Consider the following 11,827-nt stretch of genomic DNA (forward strand, 5'->3'; position numbering starts at 1 on the left):
CCTGTGTTTGTGGTCCGTGTGCCTTTGTGCGCGTTTGCTCCCCGTGCGCCTTTCAGGTCTGCGTGCATCTGGGTTCCTGCGTGTGCCCGTTCGCGCCCCCGTGTCCCCTGCGCGGAGCCCGGGAGCTGCGTCCTGGAGCCCATGGGCATCCCCTCTTGTGTCCCGGTGCGCCTGGCGGGAGGCCTCGGGGCGCACACGGCCGCGGCTGGACCCACCGCCCGGCACGGCGCGGGGAGGAGGGAGGGGGCGGCGGCGGCGGGGAGCGCGGGCACGTCACCGAGACAGACAGGCGGGTGGGCGGGAGGCGGCGGCCGCGGGTTCGAGCCGGCGCCGGAGCACCGCGGCCCCCTCCCCCTGCCCGTGGCCTGGGGAGCCCCCGCCCAGGCCCGGAGCCGCCAAAATGCAATTTCCCGTGCAGGCGCCTCGGCTCGGGGGGCTTTTCCGGGAGGGTTTTGGACAGGAGAGGGGAAACGCGGAGGCGGCCCCAAACAAGGTGAGCGCGGGCGCCGGGCGGGCTGGGGGCGCGAGCGGCGCGGGGGCCGCCCACGGGGAGGGGGCGCGGCCGGGCGGGGCGGCGGCGGGACCCGGCCGCAGCCCCCTCGCGCACCTGCTCGCGGACGGGGGGCTGGCGACCCGGCCTCTGCAGCCCGGCCCTCCATTGTTGCGGCGGCTGGGGAAGGGGGGCGGGGAGGCCCCGGCGGCATCTCTGTGTCTCGCCTTCCCGGAGAAGGGGCCCCGGGAGGACCAGACCCCTCCACAGGGGACAGACACACAAGTCCCGAGTGAGCGGGGGCCGCCGCGGGGAGGGCAGGCCGAGATGCCCCTGCGGGGCGGGGAGGCATGACGAGGGTCGTAGGGGCAGTGGTGCCCAGGCCGCCTGACACCTGACCGCGGGAGCCCTGGGACAGGGCGGCGGCGAGCTTTGTTCTTGGGGGCGCCGAGCGGGTGGGGGCCTCGGATATCCGGGACCGGGAGAGGCTCCCGGCTGGCGCGCGCATTCGGGAAGGCGCTCCCGGCCAAGTTCACGGCCGCGCAGGCCTGTGCGGGCCCTGCCGAGACCGATCCCGGCGGGGGCCTCGCTCGGGCCTCGCTGCGGCCGCGGGCCCGGGGCTGCAGCGGCGCCGCCTGCCGGAGCCCCGGAGCCCTCAGTGGGCTCCCCGCCGGCTTGTCATTACCGGCGGAGGCTGCAGGGTATTTACTGGGGCGAAGGTTTGCTAACAGGATCACGCCCTCCAAAAGTGGCCACAAAAAGGAAAAATGGCCCGGAATCCCACTGCTGGGGAGCCCTTTTAAAGCGACAGGGCGCCTTTCACAGGGCCCTCGCCCTGGAGGGCATGAGGTGGGGGGGAAGGGAGGAGGGGACGGAGAAGACCCCTCATTGGCTGATGGGACCTGAGAAGTGCCCCCCCACCCCACTACATTTAAGTTCCCCCCATTTCCTTTCCCACCGATTCGCCACCTCCCTGGACGGCTCACAGATACATTTACAGAGTCACAGATATTCCCAAATCGCTGGTGAAGACCCCCAAATCCACACCCTGTACTCCGACGTACCTCATCCCCATTATTACTCCCATCACCTGCAAGAACGCTGATGCACACATGCACACACACAGTCACCCATCATAACACTGCCACGTGGGCACACACATCACCCACAATGACGCGGACATCCAGGACTGACACCCGTGAAAACAGTGCCACACAGAGAAATGAAGCTGCCACCGACCGTGGTAGACACGTCCTTGCATATAACGCTGACACACACATAGTTTTCCACTGCACCCACAGATACTCCTAGGCTCACCGTCCCATGGGCACCCATGGGCTGTCATCCAGAGTAATTGTGACAACCACAGATAGGTAAATGCCCCAACAGAGGTACATATAGACACCATTATTCACAAGAACTTGGACATGCACTCGTAGATGTCCCTGTGCCCGCCGGGGCAAGGACACACCCACAGTCACCCAGGCAACCTGAGACACATACACACAGATGGTACAAGGCCTGCACAGATGCTTGACATCCTGACATCGGGTCATAGTATTCTTGACCTACATACATACAGTTAAACTGACCCTCCTAGACACCCATTACAACTCTGTCACCCACAAACAGATATAACACTCCAACAGTACCTACACCCATAGTCACCCACCCTGACACTTGATTATACCCTTGGACACCTACAATATCACTGACCCACAGACAGACACAGTAAAACATGTGCAGTGCAAATGACATACAGGAAAAGGACATAGGAACATGCAGAAATCCACAGTCACCTGGAAGCCCACAAATCCAGCACTTGCTTACTGAGCCTCTGTTATGTACCAGGCACTGTTCTAGCACTGGGGGTGGAAGAGATGAAGATCCTTACCCTCCTGGAGCTGAAGTTTTAGTGAGGAGGGTCAGGGGGCACCATAATCGGATGACACAAACCACAGTCACCCCCAGTGACACCGACAGACGCCAGACACCCACGTACACTGGCTCACACATCGACTTGCAATTACCCATGGTTAGCCTGACACACAACCGGAGTCACACTGACATCCATCCATACACAAACAGCAGCCCACAGGAGTGCCGACATGCACACGCACAACTGGCACAGAGACAGCTGCTCACTGTGGCACACACCCGCCTGGACTTACAGACACCCACAGACCCCCTAAAATAGCCCACCAGAGTAGCTCAGACCCCCAAGCCCATCACAGCCCCCCAGTAACAGGCCCATAGGCAGCTGCTGCCTGCGTTTTTGCAGACGGAGCCCACAAGCCTCAGTAGAAGTGTCTGAATTTCTCATCAACCTGCCCCAGGTCCCTCCACAGCCCCCAACTCCAACCCAGGGGAGCATTCTCGCCTCCCCCAGCCCTGGCTCTACGTCTGGTGGTCTTCAGAAGGAAACTCAGGCTCCTGGCCGACTGGCCGCCCCCAGGTCTGGGCAGGACAGACAAGCCCCTTGTCTGAGGACACGGAGTCAAAAGCCTGAGCAGCTGGCAGCGGAGAGGAAGCTGGGCAGACGGCCCGGGGAGGGCGGGGTGGGAACCTGAGAGGCCATGCAGGTATCATGGAAATGAGGGGCCCCTGCCCGCCAGTCTAGACAGCCCGGGCCATCAACAGGACCCCACAGGAGGACCCCTACATACACTGCTACTGCATGTTCCATAATGGGCTCTTTGTCTGCCAGGCCCTGAGCACCTCCTCCCCATGTGCCCCCCCAGGTCCTATGCACACACACAAGGGCGCAGACACAAGGACAGATGCACACTGGGACACACGCAGGGCCACACAAGCCACTAGACACCCCCTGGAAGCCCTGCATCTCTGACCTCATGCTGCCCCCCACCCCCCCGGCCCTGCCACCTTGTTCTTCAACTTGACAGCAGAGCTGCCTCCATCCATTGCCTGCCCATCTGGCTCCACTGAGACCTCTCACCGCCGACCCTGACCCCCAGACCCTGTGCCAGCTGCCCTGCCTTCCCGGAGCTCAGGATGGGGGTCGGGGTGGGGATAGGCTCAGGGTCAGCATGGCTTCTGCCAGGCTGCCCACCACCCCAGTCATTCTCAGCCCCCTGCCCAGACAGACCCTCCCAGCTGGGGTGTAGGGTCCCAGGAATAAGGATGAGGAAGAAGCAGGCCTTGAAGGGCACCCCTGCTTTGCTCCAGGGCCCGGGGTTGGGGGTGGGAGGAGACAGCTCCCTGCCTCCTGCCCTGCTGGGCTGCAAAGTCAGACTGGAGGCCCAGTCAGCCCCCAAGAAGGCCTCAGGACACTTGGTGGGAGGAACAGTCAGCGCCCTGCTTGAGGGCCCCAGGTGCAGACAGTGAGATGCAGACAGACCAGAGGCCGCCTTTCACCAAAGGGCAGCCCCCGACATGTCTGTCCTACAGGTGGACAGACAAAGAGGGGAGATCAGGTGTAAAGGACCAGACACACACAGGCGACCCCAGACAGCCAGAGACAGCGCACACAGCAGGGCTGGGGACCCAGACAAATCCCCGCCTGTGAGGGACACGGTCAGACCCAGACAGGAGGACCCAGACAGACACCGAGGGCGGGAAGCCAACACTTACCAAGACGAAGGGAGACAGACCCCAGGTTGTGCCCAGACAGCCCCTCCCCCATAGGATGAGTCTGGGCACTGCCCGCCTCCCACCCCTCCCCTTGGCCCGAAGCCCCACCCTCTTGCCCTAGCCCCACCTTCACTGGAACTTACCTCCTAGGAAGGTCAAGGTCACAGCCCTCCGGGAAACCTGTGAGGAGGCATAGAAGGCGCAGCGGTGTCATGGGGAGCCCCCCACCCCGCGCAGTGTGGCCAGAGTGCCTCGTGCCTGATGACCCCGCATTCTAGCCTCGTGGTCGTTAAGAACAAAGGCTTTTTAGGAACTGCCGAGAGAGTTCTGTTCCAAACTCTCAGAGCCTCATTTCCTCATCGATAAAATGGGTATTCTAATAATAGGGTGATGCATACAAAGCATTATTATTATTACCCCTCCTCTCTCCATATTCTGCTTGTTAGGACCACCATCTGCAAAGCAAGACACCTCCCACATGCTCCCTGAGAAGGTCCTGGATACCCTGTGCCTGAATGGGGCCCTGCAGGCCGGGTGGATGGGCCATGGGAGAGGGCGCCCCACCCGGAGCTCCAGACAGGGGTGGGAACGTGACTGGACCCCGGCCCAGGGTGGGCGAGAGGACGGGCTCTGGGGAAGGGACTCCATGAGGTGGGGAATTTCAAGGGGCGCGGGTCTTGCGGGGGGCGGGCTCCGAGGGGGTCCGGTTTGGGGGAAGGTCGTGCAAGGGCGGACCTTAGCGGGGTTGAGCTCCAGGGAACGGCCTTGGGGACTCCGTAGGGACGCGGTTCCTGGGGGTCTAGGCAGGCGGACTTTAGAGATCCTAGACGGCGGGGTTCTGGAGCCTTGGGCGCTCCCAGAGCCAAAACTAGATGGGAAGTCTGCAGTGGGGGGGCCCTGAGGGCGGGGCCCCGGAGCGGGTCTTAAGGGAGCTGGGCTCTTTGAGAACCGGCTTAGGGGGCGGGGTTTATGGAGGTTGAGTTTTGGGGGCGGGCTACACGGTAGTCTATCTGGGCGGGCTTTAGAGGGAGGGGCCTAGGTTGAGTTGGGGGCGGGCTACACGGTAGTCTATCTGGGCGGGCTTTAGAGGGAGGGGCCTAGGGACGTGCAATTTATGGGTGGGCTTTGAGGGGGCGGGTCTTGGGGGAGGGGCCTGAGTCTGTGGCTTCTGAGGGGCGGGTCTCTGGAGGCTGTCTCTAGGTGGGGATCTCGGGGGTGGGGCTTCAAGGGCTGCGCTGCCTCAAGCCGCCTCCAAGGAGGGTCGTTTTGGGGTTCACTCAAGCTCAGCACCCCTGGGGGCCCTAATCCACGTTAGGGTTACGCCAGGGGATTCATCCTTTGGGGCTCGATATTGCCCTCAGTGAAATGGGAGGGGACAGGAAATTTGAAGTCCCCTCCCAGACTGTCCTTGGAGGGCCCCAGACCCAGGTGGGGGGCGGTCTCCCCTGAGACTGCGCCTAGGGGCACCCGAGGGGGCGGGCACCCAACTCTGCGCAGCCCCTGGAGGGAAGGACTGGGGGCCCTGTTTGCGGGTGAAGAAATGAGGAGCGGGCAGCATCTTGACGCAGTCAGAGCCGAAGCAGGGATTTGACCGCAACCCATTTCGAGGCCCGAGGGTGGGCGAACCCGCACCCCGCGTTAACGGGGCAGCCCTCGCGTGTCTGTGCGCTTGGGCGCTGACCGCCACAAGGGCCTGAGTTCAGATGCCCGAGACCCTGCAGGCAGGCTCGCAACCTGTGGTCCTCTGTGGTCCTTTTGCTTCGCCCCTGTCCAAAGTCCCGCAAGCGGACCTGCGGGCGGGGCCTGCCTGGTAGCGGCCCCACTGCTGGCCCGAATTTGCAAAGTGGAGACTGACAACCCCTGGGGGTTCTTGTGATTCAGAAACAATTGTGCCCGGAACACGATGTAGCTCACCGAAGGAATTACATTGTATTAAAATGTTTTATCTCTCTGTTGCATCGATGCCTCCGGGACAAGAACCGTTTGGCAGCCAGACATCTTGGGGCCACTAGGAATCCCTCCTCTGCCTCTCACTAGCGGTGCCCTACGGGCCTCAGTCTCCCAAACTGACAAACGGAACTAATATGCACCTCTGAGGGCCGTTTTGAGGGTGCTTTGGGTAAATGCATGAAAAGCTGAGCCCAGCGCCCAGTACTGCTATATTTACATAGCAAAGGCGACATCAATATCTACTGTTGTTATTATTTATCTCCTGCTTTTTCCGGTTCCCGGAGCAGAGAGTTGGCACCTAATAACTATTTGCTGACTTAATGATTCTATAAGTTCCTTATTCCCTCCCCTCTCCCCTCATCCTATCCAGTTCCCTCACCCCCACCCAGCCTCCACTCCCCAAGAAGTTGCCAAGGGTTTGGGGGAACATTCAACCTGTCGGTGAGTTTGGGCAGCTCAGGCAAACCATCGACCGTTGAGTGGACCCCGAGGCCTGGAACTGCCGTCCACCCATCACGACCCCCACCTTCCAGATCTGGGGGGGCCAGGGGATCCTGAACACATCCCCTCCCTTAGGCCACAGCAAAGGTCACAATCAACATTCATTGTTGTCGGTGGGTTGTGAGGACGGAGGCCAGACCCACCGAGGGATGAATGTCACTGTGTCTGGGCCGGACACAGCCTAAGGGGAATGGGATGGGGACAAAAACCCCACCCTGGACTCCCCCCCCAAAATTGCTCAGCCAGTACCTGACCCTGACCCCAGCCTCTCACCCCTTGGTGAGGGCTGGTGTCTGGGATCCTTACAGACACGGGCTGGATTTGGAGAATAAATCCTGGAGGGTTGGGGACATGAATCACAGGCTCAGGGCTGGGCAGCTGGGAAACCTTCGTGAAACCGATTAGTGAGGCCCTGCTTCCAAAAGGCTCAATAGTGTTTTCTTGAATGATTGAATGAGTGAGGTGGGTAGGCAGCATAGCACCTCTTCTCTGCCTTCAAGTCCGGGCCCAGGTTTCTCACCCTCCTTGCCTGGTACCGGCAGACCCCTGCTTTACCTTCAGTTGCCCACCTAGCACCTTGACGCCAGTTGATCCTTCCACCTGCCCATCTGTGTGCCCCACATGGGTGGCTCCTGGGCAAACCTTATCCTCCAGAGACTGAGCTGAGCTCTCATTTGAGGGGGAGATCAAGGCACTGGCGAATGCTACGGGTCCCCCCATTAGCCCAACTTGTGCCTGTGCTCTGCTCCACCCCCTTTCCACCCCAGGACCAGGACGAGCTGGTCCTAAGGCTCTCCAATACCTAAAGTTCCATTGGTAACTAACAGCGTGGGGAGGCAGGCTTTTGTGCTTGTCTTTGTGAATAACCCCAGGGGCAGGTGGTTTCATACCCCAGTCTGTTCATCCATTAAATGCGGGATCCACTGAAAAGTGGTGTGAAAGCTCCCTGAGGGTGACCAGAGCTGGGAGCCTTGGTCCTTAACCCCCCACCCCATAAGCCAGGCCCATTCTCCTTCCGAAGACAGTTGGAACATCAGTAGCTCCCCAACCCTTCCCAAAGAGCACAGGGGTACCCGGCCCCTCCCCCAGCCCAGGAGAAGGAAGAAAGAAGTTACTAAGTTACTGGCTACCTCAATGCTAGTCTGTCGGGTGGGGCTTCCAACCCTCCCACCCCCATCACCCTGTGGGGCAGGAGAGGCAGGCAGGCTCTAAGGAGGGGTCGCCCTCCCAATGCCCTCTGGGTGGGGTGTGTGGCTCCATATTACTGGTGCCCCCTGCAGCCTGTGTCTTGTCACCCCCCCCTCGCCTCCAGCCCCCCCAGAGACCATGCATCCCCTTGGCAGGTGCATTTTTGGGGGAGCGGCAGCAAGCCCCCCTGTGACAGTAAGGAACCTCCTACAGCCTGCTCCTCCCTCTTCACACCCCCTTGGAGGTATAAGGAGGGAACTGACAGCCCAGACTGCTCGGCTCCAGAGAGGGGAAGGGAGGGTTAAGAAGGAAGGTGTAGAAAGACAAGCTTTGGGGCGGCTGGGTTTCTTCTCTCTCTGCCCCTCTGCCTGGCACACGGTGTCCAGCCATGGGGAGCTTCAATCTATGGACAGATTACCTGGGTTTGGCACGCCTGGTGGAGGCTCTGCGTGGGGAAGAGGAGCCTGAGATCAGGCTGGACCCCCAGCCAGAACCAGTGCCAGGACCAGAGGAGGGTCAGACACACAGCCCGGAATCCTCACCAGCTCCTGAACGCCTGTGCTCTTTCTGCAAGCACAACGGCGAGTCCCGGGCCATCTACCAGTCCCACGTGCTCAAGGACGAAGCTGGCCGGGTGCTGTGCCCCATCCTCCGAGACTACGTGTGCCCCCAGTGTGGTGCCACTCGCGACCATGCCCACACCCGCCGCTTCTGTCCGCTCACCGGCCAGGGCTACACCTCCGTCTATAGCTACACCACCCGCAACTCGGCCGGCAGGAAGCTGGTCCGCTCGGACAAGGCGAAGACGCAGGACTCCGGACACTGCCGAGGAGGAGGTGCCTGTGCAGGTGGCTGGGGGAACTCGAGGAGGGGGGTCTGCCCTGGGCTGAGCCCCTAGGGGCCTTTGTGAAGTGGGTTAACCCCTGGGGTCACAACCCACTTCAGAGGGTTGGGGGGTGATAATCTGTGTAGACAGCTTAGAGCAGTATTCTAGAACTGTTGCCCTACGCTGGTAAGCTGGGGATGGGGTCCCCTGTGTGGCCTTGGGCAAGGCACTCTCCCTCCCTGGGCCCGTAAGGGAAACACCGTCCTTTTCCAGGCGCGGTGTGATCTAGCAGGGAGGCTGTGGGGACTACTGGTGGGATCTGGGGATAGGTACAGCAGGGGCTCCAATCCGGCTTGGCTCGTGGGAACTGTGTGACCTTGGTCACTCATTCACCAGATAGTTTTTGAGGCTTGCCGGCTGCCAAGCGCTGGGCTGGGCTTGGCCCACCGTGGTAGATGGGAGAGTGAGAGTTAAAACACAGGCATGGGGGAGTCTAGAGGAAGCACCTGATCCAGGTGAAGGGGTCCAGGAGGTCTTCCTGGAGAAAGTGATTTCTGGAAGCCTAATTCAGTTTGGTGGAGCGCTGAAGTGGAGCCCAGGCAATGGGGCTCGTTTAGGAACTTCGTGAAGTTGGGTGTGTCTGGGATAGAGTATGTGTGCATGTATGTCGGAGGGGAAGGTGTCAGAGATTTCAGGGATGGCACAAGGCCTATCAGACTGTGAGCCCCTGGGGAAGTCACCGGGTGGCAGTACCCCTCCCTATCCCGGCAGCTGTGCAGTGAACATCTGTTAGAAGAGACTGCCTCCAGGAGAAGATAGTATTCCCTATGAGGTCTGACGAGGTCCAACTGGGAGAGGTGGGAAGCTGAAGGGACGCAAAGATGATGATCTCAGAGTCTTCCTTTTTTCCCCTCAAGTCCGAGAGAACAGGAAAACTGGCCTCCGCGGGCGTGCGGGGTGGGGGAAGCCCTCACCAGGATATTGGCACAGAAAGGCTGCCTGAGGCCGTCCTCCCAGGAGGAGGCAGCACGGCAGGACTGAGTTGGAGTTTCTGCGCTTTGTGTCTCGCTCTGGGTCCCATCTGGGGCTGCCCGGGGCCGGGAATGTCACAGGGGGGTGCTATTCCAGAAATAGCCTGCAGGTGGCGCCAGAGCCATGGCAGCCCTGCAGGTTGAGTCGGTACTTCCGGAGCATCGAATCATCCGTTATTAAATGTTTTTCTCCTCCCCTTCTGCTTTTAAAATCCAGGTTCCAAAGGTGTCGGGAAGCCTAATGGAACTACCCCCTCTTCCTGCTTACCCTCCACTTCTGCCTAAGGAGGCTGGAGCGGGCAGGACGGGGATGCTGCCTTCACCTGGGATTGGGGACCCAGGCTCACTGGAGGCTGGATTTCAGGGAAGACGCACCCTCCGAGGATCCACCCCTAGGCCCTGCCCCCAGCCTGAGGGCCTGGCAAAGGAGCCCCGTCTGGAAGCACAGCCCAAATGGCGCCCCGACCCCCTCACGGAAGGAGGTTGTTCTCAGGCACCCCAGCCCTCCTTCCCCAGCGCGGGGCACCCAGTCAGCTCTCAATAAATGTTATGAATGGATCCGCGTCATAGCAGGCCCGGTCTTGGGACAAGGTAGCGTGAACTGTGCCGATGGGGCTGGGGACCCTCCTCTCCTGGCTCATCCCTTGCCCCCACGTTACTCTGACCTCCACATGCCCCAACTGCTGTTTGGATTGCCGTTTACCCTGGGGCCTTGGGGTGAGCTGCTTTGTGCTGAAAAATGGGAGTGGGCACCACAGGTTAGCTGTGGGGTTCTGAGGGGTCGCCCCAGCCTGGCACTTGGCTGCTGGGTTGGCGTCATGAGGCTGTTTCTGTGACCCTTCGTGTTTGCAGACTCTTCCAGCCACCCCTTGCATACTGACAATATCAGGTGGAATTCCCCTACCCTGGAGGTGGGGGCCTGACTTGAGGAAGGGCAATGGAGAGACAGAGGTTCCCCCCCATCACTGTCCTCACCTAGGAGGCTCTTACTGAACGTTTAGGTCACCATCGATGCCCCAGCAACTGGGGGCCATGGAGTCACACGCAGGCTCTTCAGAGCAAGGGAAGGACTTCTGGGCTGGGGCAGGGGTGGGGTGGGGAGCTGCAAGGAATGGGAGTATGTCCGGAGGGGGCTGGCCAGGCGAGGCCATGGGTAGGGGGCACCAAGGAGGTGATTTGGCTGTGCTTAGGCAGGAGTGGGTGTGGGGTGGACATCCATCCCCACCCAGGAAGTATGATCTGGTCCTCCTGGGGAGCTGTGCTTGGGGGGATCCCCATCCCATCTGCCTCCTGCACCCCTACATCTTGTTCACCCAGCCCCCTGGGGGTAGCAGATGCCAAGTGCCTGTCCACATCCCTCCCCCCGTCTGAGGGCTGGCCTGAGGGCCCGGTCTCCACCCTCAGCCGACAAGGTCTCCCAGGGTTGAGTGGGGGCGGGATTTGGACTTCCACTTGAACTGGGACCTGAGGCCACCCAGGAGGAGGGCTGGGGTTAGCCGGGGATGGGAGACGGCCCTTGAAGACAGCCTGCTGCCCAGGCTTGAAGAGGAGAGGGAAGGAGGAGAAAGACACAGAGGAGGCCTCTTTAGCAGCCCCAAGAGTTTCAGATTGAGTCAGGGGACACGATCCCCCAGCCACCCCCAGGTGCCTGCAAATGCTAATTGTATAAGCCAGAGCCGCTGGGGTTTGAGACACAGGGAACTGGGCGATCGGGCACGTCCTGGAGCGTTCAAGGAAGTAGCTGCACATCCAGCAGGCAGAAGGGTTGGGGGACCCTGACCCACCTTGCTCCCTCGCAAATGGGGTATCCCAGGGTATAAAAAGGCGGTGGGAGGGGGCCCTGCCTTGGCTGTAGGAGTTAGGGTGCAGGAGCCACAGGCAGAGAAACAAATTAAAGTATTGGGTGTGGTCCACGTCGTGGTGACCTATTTAATAGAAGCACGTCTTCTGCAAAATGGGTTTGACAGCAGCACCCTGGACTGCTTATGACAGTGTGACATCACTGGGGCCGTGGTATGGTTTGGTGGGGTGGCGTGTGCAATGCCTGCCCTCACCACCCTCCAGGCAGTAGCTGTGTCTGCATCAGTAACGTTCCCCCAGGGTTGCCTCCTTCCGGGCCAAGGCCTCCAAGCAGCTTGTCCCACGGAGGACAGGCGAAGCCATCTCAGCACTGAATACAGACTCGCAAACTCCAGCTGGACAATCAGTCAAGATACTCTGTGTGCTTGGATTCGTGCACACAGCCACCTG

The 11,827-nt window shown here is 60.7% G+C and overlaps 1 protein-coding gene across 3 annotated transcripts; it reads left to right on the forward strand.

The window, feature by feature from the left end:
* The first annotated feature begins 302 nt into the window (after positions 1-302).
* Positions 303-10,126, forward strand: NANOS3 (nanos C2HC-type zinc finger 3). Of its 3 annotated transcripts, XM_060297045.1 has the most exons (3): positions 303-493; positions 8,295-8,568; positions 9,795-10,126. In XM_060297045.1, the coding sequence occupies exons 1-3, from the start codon at positions 401-403 to the stop codon at positions 9,860-9,862; spliced, it is 435 nt and encodes a 144-aa protein (XP_060153028.1). In that variant the 5' UTR covers positions 303-400; the 3' UTR covers positions 9,863-10,126. The 3 variants fall into 3 exon arrangements, with proteins under 3 accessions (XP_060153028.1, XP_030735742.1, XP_060153027.1); XM_030879882.2 differs by lacking the exon at positions 303-493 and having other exon boundaries at positions 5,313-8,568; XM_060297044.1 differs by lacking the exon at positions 303-493 and having other exon boundaries at positions 5,313-8,556.
* The last annotated feature ends 1,701 nt before the right edge of the window (positions 10,127-11,827 follow it).

The sequence above is a fragment of the Globicephala melas genome, chromosome 3 (genome assembly GCF_963455315.2).
Source record: "Globicephala melas chromosome 3, mGloMel1.2, whole genome shotgun sequence".
NCBI lineage: Eukaryota > Metazoa > Chordata > Mammalia > Artiodactyla > Delphinidae > Globicephala > Globicephala melas.

Bases quoted from the DNA above. Each gene is read 5' to 3' on its own strand.
- NANOS3 (XM_030879882.2), top strand. From the start codon at position 8,109: ATGGGGAGCTTCAATCTATGGACAGATTACCTGGGTTTGGCACGCCTG. The intron at 8,569-9,794 runs GTGGCTGGGGGA...TTTAAAATCCAG, and splicing joins AGGAGGAGGTGCCTGTGCAG to GTTCCAAAGGTGTCGGGAAG.